The 16697-nt window shown below is 40.3% G+C and overlaps 1 protein-coding gene across 1 annotated transcript in view; it reads left to right on the top strand.

Annotated features, from left to right (window-relative positions):
• LOC127574705 (dynein axonemal assembly factor 11-like) overlaps positions 1-6413 on the top strand; it is a 41500-nt gene extending 35087 nt beyond the window's left edge. Inside the window, 1 exon segment of the mRNA XM_052023992.1 lies at positions 6088-6413. Within this exon segment, the coding sequence (XP_051879952.1) occupies positions 6088-6268 (181 nt within the window). The 3' untranslated portion in view covers positions 6269-6413.
• The last annotated feature ends 10284 nt before the right edge of the window (positions 6414-16697 follow it).

Raw genomic sequence — 16697 nt, 5'->3', positions numbered from 1 at the left:
TACAATTCCACTTTTGTTTTGCTTCCATCAACTGTCATAGTTTACTATTGCCCAAAAGTTGGTCTGCACAATCAGCACCTAGATGAAAATCATGTTAATATGGCATTACCAAATTGATAGACATTACTGGGATAGCTAGCAGCAGTTGCTAATAAGGTATGTACTTTTTGCTGGAAGATTTTCATAAACCTTTGTGCTGTTTTACTGGCATTTAGCTTGCCCAAATGACGTCAGTAATGCCCAAAATTCATTTCTGATGAGATTTTGCACTACATTGGTCTTGTTAGTGACTGGCACTGTAATATATTTTTCTCATATATTTTTCTCATATTTATTTTCTCATATTTACTTCAGAGAGAAGGAGGCCATTTGGTCCATCAAGTCTTTGTCAGTTCTCAGAACATTCCCTTCAGTCTCATTCCCCCCATTTATTTGCTTGTATCCTGTTCTCTCTCTCTTGCCCTTCAACACCACCTTGAACTCCTGCTATCCATCTTCACTTGAGGCAATTTACAATAATCAGTTAACCTGAAGCACATCTTGGGGTGTGGGAGGAAACTGAAGCACCCAGGGAAACCCGTGTGGGAGAACATGCAAACACCACACAGGCAACGCCAAAGGTCAGGATTGACCCAAGTTGTCTGAACTTTGCAACAGCAACACTACCTGCTGTGCCACTGAAAAGAACCTTTGAAGGTTCAAGCCAAATGTTGCTTGAAGAGTCTGATGCATTTCTCCTGCAGTCATAGGCATAGTGCTGCACAACTCTCTGCAAAACAAACTTTAAGTATACTGACCCTAATGGTAAACTCAGTCCCACACCCCAGGTAGTTTTGCATGTTCCTCTTCAAGATTAAATGGCCAGGAATCCAAGATGAAATCCTGCAAAAAAGAGAGGTGGTTCCATATTTATCAGTCGAGGCATGAGTGAAGAAATAGAAGAAAGAAATTTGACAAAAGAAGTGGCACCAAACACCACCCCCACCCATGCTTCACAGAGGGGTGCCCTTTAAGCAACAATATCTCTGCAGACCACACTTCCATGATGTAGTCATCACTTGCATCTGTGACCTCCAATAACATCAGGTGCAAGCTTTCACAAAAGCCTGCATTTTCCTCAGAGTTGGTTTCATTCTTGGAAACCTTGTTTCAGGAATCTGGTAGGCTTCTGCTGTTACGTGACACAATGCTGTCACTGTTGCTTTTGAGAAGTCAAGAAAAGCTCTCCTGATGAAGAGGGGAATCTTCAATTTTGTGTTTTGCTTTCTTATCTGGAAGGGATGTAGGTTGTTTTGCAGCATTGCAAGGCTTCCAAAAGTGCGGGCATTCATAGAGGGCACTCATGCCCTTTCAGATGCATCCTTGGGAACCTCCAGCCATAAATGCTCTTTCCACAAGAAAGCTGTCTCCCAAATATACTAATCTTCAGGTTCTCACATGTTCTGCTTGCCCTTGGTGGGATTTGATGTACTCCTGCCTTTCTGCCCCTACCTCCTACCCCCATTATTGTAGCATGCACTCATTCCTTGTCAACAATTTTTTTGAGCTTTTTTAAACAACTTTAGGAAGATTGTGAATGTATAATGCCAAAAAAATGATGCAGATGAATATATTGGCCTATGTTCATGATTACTGACATCAATCAATAATCCACTCATCCTTGGTGATTAAGCTTATTCTTATACATATTGGAGTTTTAGAAGAATACCCTAACTTGTGGCTTAAAAGAATGAGAGATGTTATTGAAACATAAACAACTAAAACATCCTTAAAATTATAGGAAGGATTTGTTGTAAATCAAAGGTAAATCAGAGTAGATATACATTTCAAAAGAACTTTTCAGATAACAAGTAAATATAAGCCTTAATTAAAGGTAAGAAAACTTCTATTGTAGAAAAGCAATAACACCTCATTGTAATAAAAGGTCAGGCCCTTTCAGATGCTTCCTTGGGAACTTCCTGCCATAAATTACCTTTCCAAAAGAAAGCTGTCTCCTAAATACACTTTATCTTCAGATTCTCCTATGTTCTGCTTACCCTTGGTAAGTTTCTTCTGCTGTTATAGGACACAATGTTGTTCACTGCTGTTTTGCAGAAGTCAAGAAAAGCTGTTCTGGCAAAGAGAGGAACCTTCGATTTTGTTTTTTGCTTTCTTATCTGGAAGGGACATACGATGTTTTGCAACATTGTGAGGTTCCAACAGTCAGTCAGTCAGTCTCTCTTTCTCTCTCTCTCCTCTCTCTCTTTTTCTCTCTCTCTCTCATATACGTGTGTGTGTGTGCATATATATATATATAAGCTTTATTTGGAATTATGGTGCATTGAGATCTTTTAGAATCATAGAGCAATACAGCACGGATACAGGCCCTTTGGCCCAATGAGTCCATGCCAGCCACGTTGTCCACCTAGCTAGTCCCAATTTCCTGTGTTTGGCCCATATCCCTCCAGGCCCCTCCTCTTCATGTACTTATCCAAGTGTTCTTAAATGATACTATCATACTTGCCTCAACCACTTTCTCCTGCAGCTCATTGCATATACTCACCACTCTCTGCATGAAAAAGTTGCCACTCAGGCCCTTTTTAAATCTTTCCCCTCTCACCCTAAGTCTATGCCCCCCCCCCCCCCCCCCCCCGGCTTTGGACTCCCCTACCCTGGGAAAAATACTGTTACCATCCGTTTAGACCCATCAAACGATTCTTTGAGGAATATTCAGATAGCCTCCTATGATGAAGCAGAGGCTGTAATTTTCTGCAAAAAACAAACTGCTGGAGGAACTCAGTGGGTCAGGCATCATCTGTAAAGGCATAGGGATAGTTGACGTTTTGGGTTGTGACCCTGCATCAGTCCCTTGACAGATGCTGCCTGACCCACTGAGTTCCTCCAGCAGTTTGTTTTTGCTTCAGATTCCAACATCTGGAGTCTCTTGAGTCTCCTTTAATTTTGTGTCAGTCTTCACCAGACGAGGAGATGATGAGTTATCAAAAAATGCATAGTAAAAGGGATGAGGAAGTTCGAATGTCAATATATATTTCCAGTAGAGTACAAGGCCTTAAAATACTTGGACTGTTTCTGACATTGTTCATGCAAGGTTGTTCAAAGTATGACTTATGAGCTCTTTTCTCACATGGGAAAAATCTCAAACAGATGTTACCTATGAACTGAATAAAGACACATGCCTTAAAAAATGTCAAAATCCCAAAGGTACCAGCTCACTAGCTTGATATCGGTTATAGATAAATTGATAGAATAGATCCTTGGAGATATAATTGGAGAAGCTAAATGTGCCTTCTGTGAAATAAGGTCTTTTCCCACCAATCCTGTTGATATTTTTCAAAAATATTACTAGATGGGAAGAAAAGTATTGGGTTGAAGTCATGAAAGCCAAAATCCAACTGCAAATGTTAGCACCTGCAGGACTTCTACATCCATGGTCTCTCAAGATATGTTGTCTGATAAAAGCTTCATGCACATTATTGCTACCCACATACTATCCTGCCGCCCCTGTAAAAATGACAGGATCATTATAAATAAAAATGAATTGGAAAAAATAGATGCAAAGAAAATATTTCCTCTGCTTGGGGAATCCAAAACACACAGACTTGATTTTAATTGATTTTAAAATAAGGGAAATGCTATTTTGTAATTTTTGTAGTGAAATTGGGAAGCTCTTTTACAAATAAAGAGTGGAGAAAATCTGGGTCTGTTTGCAAAATGTTGCTGGGTCAATTGAAATGTACAAAAAAATGATCAGCAGATTTTTATTTAGATAAAGGTGGTGGAGGAAGGTTATGGGTTTGGGGATATGGAGCCAAAGTGGGTAAAAATAGTTGGTGTACGCATAATTAAATGGCAGAAATGGGGTTGAGGCAGGGAATGGCCAATTTCTTTTATGGAACCTTGGTTAGACTATACTGTGAGTACTGTGAACTGTTCTGCCCTCATTATAAATCCAATATAAAAGTTTTGAAGAGAGTGCAATAATAAAAAAAAGATTTACTAGAATGATGTCAGAATCAAGAGGTTATACCCATCAGAAAAGATTGAGCAGATTGGAATCTTTTTTTCTGGAAAAATGGAAATGTAGGGTGACCTGATAGAGGTATACAACATTGAAAAGGAGTTTGATCCGATGAAAGGAAGTAAAGATTTCCAAGTGTCTAATCCTGAACAAGAGACTTTAAGTGTAAGATAATCACTAATAAATCCCATTGAGGATTCAAGAGAAACTTTTACCTAGCAAGTAGTTAGAATATGACCTCACTACTGCGAGGAAAAGTGATTAGTTAAAAAAGATTAGAAAAAAAGATTAATTAAGAGGAAATTGGATAAGAGCGAGAAAGGTACAAGTATAGATTATTTGAAAAAGGATAGAGTCATAGAGTTATATATAGAAGCAGGCCTTAAATCTATATCCTCTAGTTTTAGACTCCCTTACTCTGGGGGGGGGGGGGGGGGGGAGAGAAAAGACTTTGACCACCTGACTTATCTTTGCCTCTCATGATTTTATATGCATCTATAAAGTCACTCCTTAGCCTCCTACGCTTCAGGAAAAAAGTCCCAGCCTATCCAGCCTCTCCTTATAACTAAACGAGAAGGCTCATGAGGAACTTGAATACCAAAATGGAGCTTTTGTGTTGAAGAGTCTGTTTTTGAGCTGTGGATACTTTTGAAGTGGAACACCAGGAAATTTTTAATCTGAGGAAAGAAGTTACTTAATCCTGTCTTTTAGACAATATGCATTTCTTGCAATGTTAATTTATGGCACTGCTTTTTAGAGTGAGAATCCATGCAAAAGAAGCAAGGCAGAGTGTTTGTATTTTTTTGTCAAAGGAAAATTAAAGATTTAACATGAAGTTGAATGATGCGTTCATTTGTAATGTTACCAACAGCACCCATTAGTGTCAGAACCATAACCCATGACATTTTGGTTTGAGTACCGTGGATGCAATTCCAACAATTGCCTAAAACAATAATTCCACAATATGTCAATAGCTGTTTTAAGGCATGTTTTAGGACCAAAACCAGAAATGGTTTACCCTGACTGCATTCAGGATAATAAAATGCAAACACAATCTAAATAATCGTCTTTAAAAATGAATCACCCACCTTTTTTTTGAAACCATAAATACAGGTTGTACTATCAGTGGCAGGCAAAATTACTGCTGCACTTCCAGACTTTGGATGTAATTTCTTCCAATCCAGCACAGGGTTCATCTGCACCATTATTGAAAGTGGTATAAACTTGTGCTTAATGCATTAGTCAGGACAGTCCAGTGTTCCATTTTTCCTTGGTACATAACACTGTTGCTCTGGGTCACAATGTTGTTCTATTTGTTTTTGTAAAGTTTGGGAACTTCTTCAATATTCTTTTCAGGTTCGCAAACTGGAACCTGCAGATTGTAAATTGATATGCTGATATTAGTTAGAGAGATGTAGATTTATGTGAGTGGTTGTTGTGCAGATTCGGTGGCTCTGTTAACAGGCTGTTATTCCAGGCTGACAAAATTTTTTTTAAAAAAATGTTAAATGCAGTTCCCAACTGATGCGTTGAGACCTTGCATTATAATTTAGTAAGTTTGTGGGGTATTTTCTGGGAATTACAGAAAAAGTGAGGAAGAATAAAGATCTAGATGGACATTAGGCCATTGTTTTTTTAAGGAATCTTGTGGATTTCCAATGCTCAAAAAAAGGTGTTCAGAAAGATCTTCTGAGAAGGAATCAATGCATAATGGTTTCTAATCTCTCCACCAGTTCAGTTCTTGATTCTATGTAATATCTTTACTGTTGTCATGCAGACAGAGTACAATTGACATAATGTAACTTGAACTAGAACATATGGAACAAATTACATTTGCTCAAGCTGTAGCCCATCCTCAATGACCTTGGAACTTTTACCAAATTTGTTATAATGCTTTTATATGTGAAATTTTTGAAGGTGAATGTTAAATTAATTTGAAGCTAAAATGTGCCCAGTGAAAAGCATACTAATGATAGAGTTTGGCACAATCCATCAGTATAAACTCAATGGATAGAAAGATTTAAGTAGTACACTAATCTGATTGACTATCTTGTCATGTTGTCCCACAGAACAACTCAATATATTGAGAAGTTAGAAGTGGATCCAAGCAAACATGTTGACCTAACCAATATAGTGACAGCAAAGAAATCAGTTGCTCAAGGTCCTCTCAAATTTAATCAAAGTCGGGCACCGGAAAGGAACAACAGTGACTTCCAGGATAACCCTGAGGTTCCACCATTGCTTGATTAAGAGTAGATGTGAATCCGCACTATTCATCTGGATATCTGATAAAGTGAAATTCTTCACCTTGGGTAATTAATCTGTAAACTTAAATGTATAGTTTTCCTAATTTAATGTTGAGCAGTGTTGAAAATAAAGTTTACCATTACTAGAATTGCTTGGGTCTCATGTTGCTTATTAGTGACTTGGGTCATCTTGAATCAATCACAAAGAGCCAACTTGTTATAGCTGTGTTGGTTAATTAAACTGATAGCTGTGTGCACAATTCTAAGGGACCTGCTAAATCAATATTGCTATTAACTTTCAAAACTTTTTATAAATCAGACCTGACCAAGCTTCAAAGCAAAAAAAGAAAATTTTAATATTAGGAGTATCTTATTGATTGCCACCTACTGGCAGTGCAGAAGAATAAGTTTAGAATAGTTAGATTTTTATTTAACTGCTAATTAGTTTGTTCTAAAACAAAGCAAGCTGCCAAAAGCACCCAAATAAGCCAACAGTAATGGAGTAGAGTTTTTATACACTGCTGATCATCTGCCAACATGGTTTTTTTTTGTGTGCTCAAACAAGTGGTTTCTCAGGAACATACTAAATAAATCTCTAAGTGAGGCAACCCTCTGAAGTCCTTTTACACAATAACCTATAACAGAGTTTTAAAAAAATGGCATATGGATATTTTTCTTCCAATTAAGTTTCAGATCATTTCACAATGTGCATACTGGCTTTAAGACTCTTTAATGCTAACTAAAGTTTTTTTTAACTTCATTGATAGATTAGTAAACTTACAGTTGACAAGAAATCATTTGAAGTCAAGGTTACATCTTTGACCTTCATTCTATTATTAGCCATTCTATCAAGGACCCTACCTTGTTTCGGAAAATTAATACTGGAGGGAAATGTTTTGACAACTCATCCAAAGAAGAATGCTTTCTGAATATGGCAGCCTCTATATCCATATTACAAGTGAAGGTATATGAACTGAGGAATCATTACTCACATGCCATTGATGACCAACAGCTGCCAGACTGTTTATCAATTATCAATCCAGTTACTGTATCTTTACAGTGCTCTGGGATTATTCTAACACATTCACCTGGCAGTGCATTATTTGATTTATTAATTTTACAAAATCTTGAAAAAATAAATTTTATTAAATCTGCACAAGTTTAGTTCCAGTGAATAGTGGGGACTTCCCGTGAATAATTATCATTTTTTTACAGTTGGATGCAGAGCACTGCACACTAGAAAAAAAACAAGGGAATTTGTACTGTTATTGACCATTAGTAGTAATATGTAACAAACTTTGGAAGACTGTATGAAGTAGTTCATTGAAGCGATCTTTACTCTTGTAGGTTCAAGCTGTGAGATCCAGAAAATATGAATTTTCATAATGCCTTTTTATTTCACTTTTGTGTCACCTGGAATATTGGCCTCACTTTATTGCTACAGATACTAAACAAGTGCTGTCTATTTCAAAAATGTTTTATTTTTATTTCAGCTTTGCAAGATTTGTACTCTTTATATTTGAAGCAATTTTTGGAAAGGCAATATTGTTCCCTTAACACAAAATAAGGATTTTCACATGACAACCTGTTTAAAAAAAAATCTAGGAGAGTAGATAATGGCAAACTTAATGCAGTTTACTGATATGGGGAAAAATTATCCATACTTGAAGGAAGTATGAATTAATATAAAAATATTCTTCCAACGCTCACCTGTAGTCTTCATTTAGTTAGCCCTTAACCAACATTATTGACTCAGATTATCTGATCATTATCTTATTCCTGTTATGGGAACCAGGCTATATGCTAAATTGCTGTGATATTTCTCACATTGCAAAGATGATTGCATTTCAAAATGCTATTTTTAAAGCATTTCAGGATATATTAAATTTGCAAAAATGTTATGTGACTGGTGTGTTTATAGCCAGGAGGAGGAGCAGAGCAGAGCCATTTTTTTCAGAAGCGGAGCTGAGGAAGCAAATCTGATTGGCTAATTCTGAGGCACACCAGCCAATAAAAAGGAGGCAACCACTTGTGGAATTGCCATTTTGGAGTGGCCATTTTTGGGAGTGGCTGTGCTTGAGTTTTAAGTGCTATGTTTGAGAGTAAGTGCTGAGGCTTTGGCATGTGAGGCTTTGGCATGTGAGGCTTTGCTGAGAGGAGGCTGAACAGGGGTACAGGTAAGGACCAGTAATGACAAATTTTACTTTTCTCACTTAACACGGTTTAGATGGCAGTTAGGGTGGTGCTATGCTTCCCCTGCAGATGTGGGAAATTAGGGAGGACAACACCTGTGGGAAGTGCACCCAGCTGGAGCTCCTGGCTGACTGCGTTAAGGAACTGGAGCTGGATATGCTCAGGATCATCTGGGATGCTGAATCATAGGTCAGAGTCTTAGTGAGGTAGTTGCACATAAAGTACGGGCAGCAGGTAGCTGATTGACTACCAGGAAAGGTAAGAGGAGTAGCTGGACAGTTCAGGGCTCCCCTGTGGCCATTCACATCAACAATGGGTATACACCTTTGGATACTGTTGGGGAGGGGGAGTGACCTTTCACGGGTTAGCAGCAGCAGTCAGGTCTGTGGCATTGTGACCAGCTCTGAGACTCAGTGGGAAAGTGTGCAGTCAGACAAAGCGATAGTGATCGGGGGCTCGCTAGTCTTGGGGGCAAACAGAAGATTCTGTGGTCGCAGAAGAGGTGCCGGGATGGTGTGTTGCCTCGCGGCTGCTAGCATCAGTGATGTCTCTGAGCAGTTGCAGAACATTCTCAAGGGGGAGGTTGAGTTGCCAGAGGCCATTGAACACATTGGTACAAACGTCATGGGTAGATGAAGGGATGAGGTCCTGTGGAGTGAGTATAGGGAGATAGGAAAGAAGTTAAAAAGCAGGACCTCAAGGGTGGCGAGCTCTGAGGAGCTGGTGCACGAGGCAGGGATTCAGGTTCTTGGATCATTGGGATCTCTTCTGGGGCAGAGGTGGCCTGTACAAGAGGGATGAGTTGCATCTGAGCTGGAAGGGGACCAATATCCTGGCAGAGAGATTTGCTAGTGTTACTCAGAAGGCTTAAAATTGATTGGCAGGGGGTGTGGGTCACTGAGCAGTAGAGAGGCTGATGAGAAGTCAGAGGAAAATAATGTAGCCAATGAGAGCAAGTTTACTAGTCAGAATAGCCCGGAGCACAGAAAAGGAAAAGGAAAGACAGCTAGTTTAAAACGCATTTATTTCAATGCAAGAAGCTAAACAGGTAGGCAGATGAACTCAGGGCATGGATTGGCTCTGGTAACTAGGATATTATTTCCTTAACAGAAACATGGCTGAGAGAGGGACTGGCAGCTCAATGTTCCAAGGTAGAGATGCTACAGGGGTACAAGTAAAAGAAGTGGGAGAGTTGCCTTTTTGACGCGGGAGTACATAACAATTTAGGGAAGATATTCCTGGGGGATCATCCAGTGAGGCCATATCCCTTAGAAACAAGAAGGGAATGTTCACTTTGATGGGACAGTATTAAAGTCCCCCCGACAGTCAGCGGGAATTAGAGGAGCAGATGTGTAGAGAGATTGCAGATAGTTGTAAGAATAATTGGTTAGTATTAATGGGAGATCTTAACTTCCCTAACATTGACGAGGCCACCCATAGTGCAAAAGGGTTGGATGGGGTGGAATTTGTTAAATTTGTCCAAGAAAGTTTCCTTAATATATAGGAGGCCCTACTAGAGAGGGCACAACACTGGACCTCCTCTTTGGGAACGAGGTAGGGCAAGTGTCAGTTAGGGAGCACTTTGGGTCCAGTGACCATAATTCTATTAGTTTTTAAATAGTTATGGAGAAAGATAGGACTTATCCACAGAAAAAGGTCCTAAACAGGGGCAAAGCCAATTTTGGAGGCATTAGGAGGGATCTTGCAGAGGTTGATTGGGTGAGACTGTTTATTGGTAGAGGGTGACTGGCAAGTGGGAGGCTTTTAAAAGTATGATATCAAGAGTCCATAGGCAGCAGGGTTGGTTGAGAGATATTGAGGTTCTAGTTAGGAAAAAGAAGAAGCAATGCATTGGATTTAGGCAATCGGAAACAAATGAATCCTTTGATGACGATAGAAGTGTAGGAGTACACAAGATGGAAATCAGGATGGCAAAAAGAAAGTATGAGATCGATCTGGTAGGCAGGGTTAAAGAAAATCCCAACAGATTCTGTGGGTATATTTAGAGTAAAATGGTGGCTAGGGAGAGAATAGGTCCCCTTAAAGATCAGCCTGGCCATCAATGTGTGGAGCCACAGGAGATGGATGAGAATTTTAATCAATATTTCTCATCGGTTTTTACTGTGGAGAAAATGATGAATGCTAAAGAAATGAGGGAAGTGAGTGATGATGTCTTGGACCATATACAAGTCACCAGGAAGGAGATATTGGTGGCCTTAAAGCGCATTAGGGTGGATAAATTCCCAGGGCCTGACCAAGTGCATCGTCAGACCTTGAGGGAGACTAGGGAAGATATTGCAGAGGCCCTTGCAGAGATATTTCCTTCATCTTTAGCCACAGATGAGGTTCTGGAAGACTGGAGGGTGGCTAATGTTGTACCATTGTTTAATAAGGGCAGCAAAGACAAGCCAGTGAACTACAGGCTGGTGAGCCTGACATCAGTGGTCGGTAAGTTACTGGAGAGGATTCAGAGGGATAGGATCTATCAACATTTGGATAGATGAGGTCTAATTAGGGATTGTCAGCATGGCTTTGTGCATAGGAAATTGGGTCTGACAAATCTCTCAGTTTTTTGAAGAGGTAACCAGGAGGATAGATGAGGGCAGGTTGGTGGTTGTTGTCTATATGGATTTTAGCAAGGCCTTTGACGAAGTCCCACATGGCAGGCTGGTCTGGAAGGTTAGATCAAATGGGATCCGGGGGAGATAGCTAATTGGATTCATAATTGTCTCAAAGGTTGTTTCTTGGACTGGAGGCCTGTGACCAGTGGTGTGCCACAGGGGTCATTGCTGAGACCTCTGTTGTTTGTTATTTATATAAATGGTTTGAGTGTACCTGTGCAAAGCATGATTAGTAAGTTTGTGGATGACACTAAAATAGGTGGTATTGTCAACAGTGAGGCAGGTTATCAAAAATTACAGATAGGTAAGTGGACCAAGGATTAGCAAATGGCTTTCAATTTGGGTAAGTGGGAAGTGTTGCATTTTGGAAAGTCAAACCAGGGTAGGACTTATACGGTGAATGGTCTGGCCCAGGGGAATGTTGTGGAACAGAGGGACCTAGGAATACAAGTACATAGCTCATTGAATGCAGCATCACAGGTAAACAGGATAGTAAAGAAGGTGTTTGGCATGCAGGCCTTCATCATTCAGGGCACTGAGTATAGGAGTTGGGGTATCATGTCGCAGTTTGTATAAGACGTCGGTGAGATTGCACTTGGAGTATTGTGTACAAGTTTGTTCGCCCTGTTATAGAAAAGACAGCATTGAACTGGAAAGACAGCAGACAAGATTTACAAGGATGCTGTCATGACTCAAGGGCCTAAGTTACAGGGAGAGGTTGGGCAGGCTGGGACTTTATTCCTTGGAGCCTAGAAGATTGAGAGGTAATCTTGTAGAGGTGTATAGAGGGGTATAGATAGGGTGAATGCACAGAGTCTTCTTCCCAGGGAAGGAGGACTAAAAACTAGAAAGCATAGGTTTAAGATGAAAAGTAAAAGATTTAAAGGGGACATTTAGAGGGTGGTACATATATGGAAAGATCTGCCAGAGAAAGTGGTAGAAGCAGATACAGTAATAATATTCAAAAGATATTTGGATAAATACATGGATAGGAGTAGTTTTGAGGAATATGGGCCAAATGCAGGCAAATGTGATTAGCTTGGTGAGCACCCTGGTTGGTCCAAAGAGTCTGTTTCCCTGCTGTATTACTCTATGACTCTAATTGATTTTCCATGTCAGTTTAGAATTGCCTATGAACTCCATTGTTTGAATTAATTATATTTCTGAATGGTAAAATGCTGGCTCTGGTTCTACAGATTTCTGTTTACTTCTTTAAGCAGGTCTTTAGGGTCAAGGATGACTTACTTCTACTCCTGTTACCTTGGATCTGAGATGACTGATAAGACCAAAGTAAGACTGCAGACTCCAATACACTTGGGGCAGGCTGTGCCTGATGGGACAGATGGGTGGGTATGTGGGACACTTCTTCTGCCATTTACGTTGGACCATGTTCTTCATAATGCTCTGTCTCCACTTTGAGCGGTCATGGCCCAAGGATTCTCAAGAATCCGTGGGAATGTTGCGTTTCTTTCAAGACTTTTGAGAATATCCTTGAATGTTTTTCCTCTGTCTACCTGGTAACCTCTTCCTGTGTCAGTGCTCGTAATAGAGTATCTATTTCAGGAGTCTAGTTTTGGATGTACAATGTGACCTGCCTCACAGAGCTTCAATACTGGATATGCTGGTCTGAGAGAAGACTGACATTAGTTTCCTTTTCTTTCCCATGGATTTGGAGGATTTTGTGGAGACAGAATTATCATTGGCTCTGTCTTTGCTGTGAGATGCTCTGAAGATGGAGAAAATGTCAACTTTTTCCAGAGTCTTACTGTGAACCTTTATTTTCAGAGGCCAATATTGTACAGAGGGAGACAGGTTGATACTGAACTTTTGTTGCATATATTGTGCACAGGTCCCATCCTCTTGTATGTTTGAGTGAAGAAATTGATGACAACTTGGATCTCGGCCTTCCAGTGTGCGCAAATACAGAGCATTATCTGTATACTGCAGCTCGACTACTGAAGCTAGGGTGATCTTGACACACTTTCAACAGTTTTCCATTATTCCTGAAGATTAGTTCCACTCAAGAGGGAAGCTCCTTGGAGGTGAATCCCAACATTGCAGCAAGAAAGTTTGAAAAATGTGTCAGAGCAATGATACAACCTAGCTTTACTGAGATTGGCTCTGCCATTGATCATTGGTTCAGATCATGGGCTTTCTTACCAACAAGAAGCAAATGTAAGATGGAAATGAATTTGTAAGGGCAGTGAAATTTGAGGAGGATATTCTACAATCCCTCCCAGTTGACGGAGTAAAAAATTTTGGTGAGGTTGAAGAAGTCTATGAAAAATGGCTGGTGCATTCCTTGTATTTCTCTTGGAGTTGTAGTGTATGTAGTGTAGCTGGCGTGTAGTGCTTGACCTTATGTTAAAATAAATGACACAGAGCAACCTCCAATCCACAATATGAAGGTCAGGATGTGCTTTGTAAGGACTCTAGAGGCAGCAGCCACAGACTTGAACATCACTCTGCTATCATAGCTCATGAACTCTGTTGCTTTGACAATGACATTTTTTCCTTCAGTAGGATGTGATGGGGAAGAGATGGTCAGATCAAAGAACAACACAATGCATACACCTTCTGGCGGAGCAAACTGGAAGAAGAATGCCATCTTTATGGACTGAGCTTTGCCATCAAGAATGAACTGGTAATATGTCTTGTGTCTCTCCCTGTGGAATCACTCATTATCTCATGGTGCTTTGGCTCACTCTAATGCAGAATCTACATGCTAGGATCATCAATACATACCACCCATCCCTGGAAGCTATGAATGAGGCCAAGGATGATTTCTGCTCCATCATTGAAAATCCCCCAATTCGTGTCACAAAGGGAGACAAATAGGTCATCCTGGGTGACTTCAACAGCAGAGTAGGACAAGGCATGCTCTCTTGGCAAGGTGCAAACAGCAATGAGATAGTAGGAAAGGCAAACTCCCAGTGGGGTTTATCTCCTGACCGATTGCTTGAAGCATGATCTTGTCATAAATAGCACCTAGTTTTGTCAGAGAAGCAAACGCAAGACTTCACAACAACAACCCCAGTCCAGGCATTGGCACCTCCTTATATCACTGTCTAAGCAAGAGATGTCAAGGGTGTCTGAATCACCTGTACATTGCTGGGAACTAATGACTGTTGGACTGCTCATTACCTAAACAGTTCTGTTTTCTCCGACAGCCTGGCTCCAAAACATCAACAGAAAGATTGCTGCAAGAAAATCAGTGTCAAATTTCTTAAGGGCCCTGCAAAGGTAGCCCTTCTTAGACATTGCCTCACAAACAACCTGTCGATCCCCAGCCAACGGGAGCCACAGAGAATCCAGTGTATGGACTCCCCTCTGAAGAGGCTCTTGGCTTCCCAACCAGAAGAACCAGGACTTATAAAAACAGAACAGACTTAATTACTGGAAGCATCTAGTAGAAAGAGAAATAATGAGCACAAAGGAAACACTAACTATTATTTCTTTCCACGAATGTTACCTGACCTGCTGAGTGTTTCCAGCATTTTCTGCTTTTATTTCAGATTAGCAACTGCTGCAGTGTTTTGATTTTTAAGAAACAGGACTGATTTGATAAAAATGACCAGAAATTAACGATGAGAAGAGGGACAACATTAAATATAGTTACCTTGCTTCCATTTAGCTTTCAAATGCGCTTCCATCCTCGCGGGGATTTCTCATATATATTGGAACATTTAGAAATTGTTCTGATTATGCACAATTTTAGTTTTATTATTCAGTTTTATTAACTATTTCAGGGTTATTAAATATCACTGTTGGTTAATGTTTTCAATTGCACTCAAGAGCATCAAAGTTTTGAGGAGCAAGTCTTTTTTTTAGGTTTAATGGATTTAATTTATTTTTTATTACCAGCAGATTTCCCATGACGTTGGTGATAAGTTAATGGTTATGTTATTGCAGTGGGGTTGTGGGTGGGACGTAGGGGGAGGGGGAGGGTGGAATCAATGGCTATTCTATAAAACAACAGTGCCAAAATATAATTTGGCTTATATTGAATTAACAAAGTTGTTCTTCCAAATGGAGCACTCACACAGCACTAGTCTATCCAATAGTGAGCTAATGAGCATTGGGAAGTGATCAAAAGGTGACAGCTCAGCTTTTGTAGAGTGTAATATGCTGCCTGTTTTTTGGGAGGAAATACTTTGATAAAGTGGAGTGGGTAGTCATCTCCATTAACCCATGAGTGCAAGGGTTAGCTGCCAGAATCATTAACCATGTTACTAGAAATGACCATCTTATGATTTCCATGATGGTTCAGATACAGCAAATACAATAGAACCGCACAGAATGAAGCCATCATGATCACTCCCAAGACGCATTGTATTGGCTTGCTTGATTTATTTGTTTATTAGCAGCTGGGTGTGGAACATACATTGCAAAGTGATGTGGGTTCTTGTTAATGTTATGGGATGTTTGTATTTAGATACAGTCTGATAGCAATGACAATAACCACAATTCAGCATTATCCCCACATTATTAATAAATATTAACCATTCATTATTGTAGGAAGTCCCTTGGGGTTGAGGGTAACTTGCTTTCACTCCAGTTCTGTGGCTTAATTGAAGAATTCTATACCGTATTTACAGGTGGGGCAGGAAATCAATGAAGGGGTGGCTTGTTTGGAATGGTGTGTCCTCCTTTGATTGTTTGCGAGTGGCTTCCATGTGCTCCTATGAAATAAACTTGAGCTGCTTTATGCCTTCCTGGATGGTCCTCCATTTTGTAGTCTTGGGCCAGGGATTCCCATGAGTTGGTGAGGAGAGTCTGGATAGGCTGGGACTGTTTTTCCTGGAGTGAAAGAGACTGAGGGGTGACCTTATACAAGTTTATAAAATCATAGAACAGTATAGCACAGTAAGGGCCCTTCAGCCCATGATGTTGTGCCGACCTATATAAACCAACTCCACGATAAATCTAACCCTTTCCTCCTACACAGCCCATAACTCTCCATTTTTCTTACATCCATGTGCTTATCTAAGAGTCTTTTAAATGTCCCTGTTGTATCAGCCTCTACCACCACCCCTAGCAGTGCGTTCCAGGCACCCACCACTTCCTGTGTTTTTTAAAAAAAAACGACCTGTGACAACTCCCCTAAACTTTCCTCCAGTCACCTTAGATGGATGTCTTCCGGTATTGGCCATTGCCGCCTTGGGGAAAAGGTGCTGGCTGTCCACTCTGTCTATGCCTCTCATAATCTTATACACCTCTATCAAGTTGCCTCTCATCCTTCTATGCTCCAAAGAGAAAAGCCCTAGGTCGCTCAACCTATCCTCATAAGACATGATCTCTAATCCAGGCAGCATCCTGGTAAATCTCCTCTGCACCCTCTCTAAAGCTTCCACATCCTATAATGAGGTGACCAGAACTGGACTCCAAGTGTGGTCTAACCAGAGTTCCACAGGGCTGCAACATTACCTCACGGCTCTTGAACTCCATTCCCCGACTAATGAAGGAGCATGTATAAAGTGGATGGCCACAGTTTTTTTTCTAGGGTAGGGAAGTCAAAAACTAGAGGTCATAGGTTTAAGGTGAGAGAGGAAAGATTCCAAGGGGATCTGAGAAACAAGGTTTTCCACACAGAGGTTGGTGGGTATATGGAACAAGCTG

Source organism: Pristis pectinata, chromosome 9 (assembly GCF_009764475.1).
Source record: "Pristis pectinata isolate sPriPec2 chromosome 9, sPriPec2.1.pri, whole genome shotgun sequence".
In the NCBI taxonomy this organism is placed as follows: Eukaryota; Metazoa; Chordata; class Chondrichthyes; order Rhinopristiformes; family Pristidae; genus Pristis; species Pristis pectinata.
The sequence above is the reverse complement of the archived record's forward strand: the minus strand, read 5'-3'. Positions and strand labels throughout refer to the sequence as shown.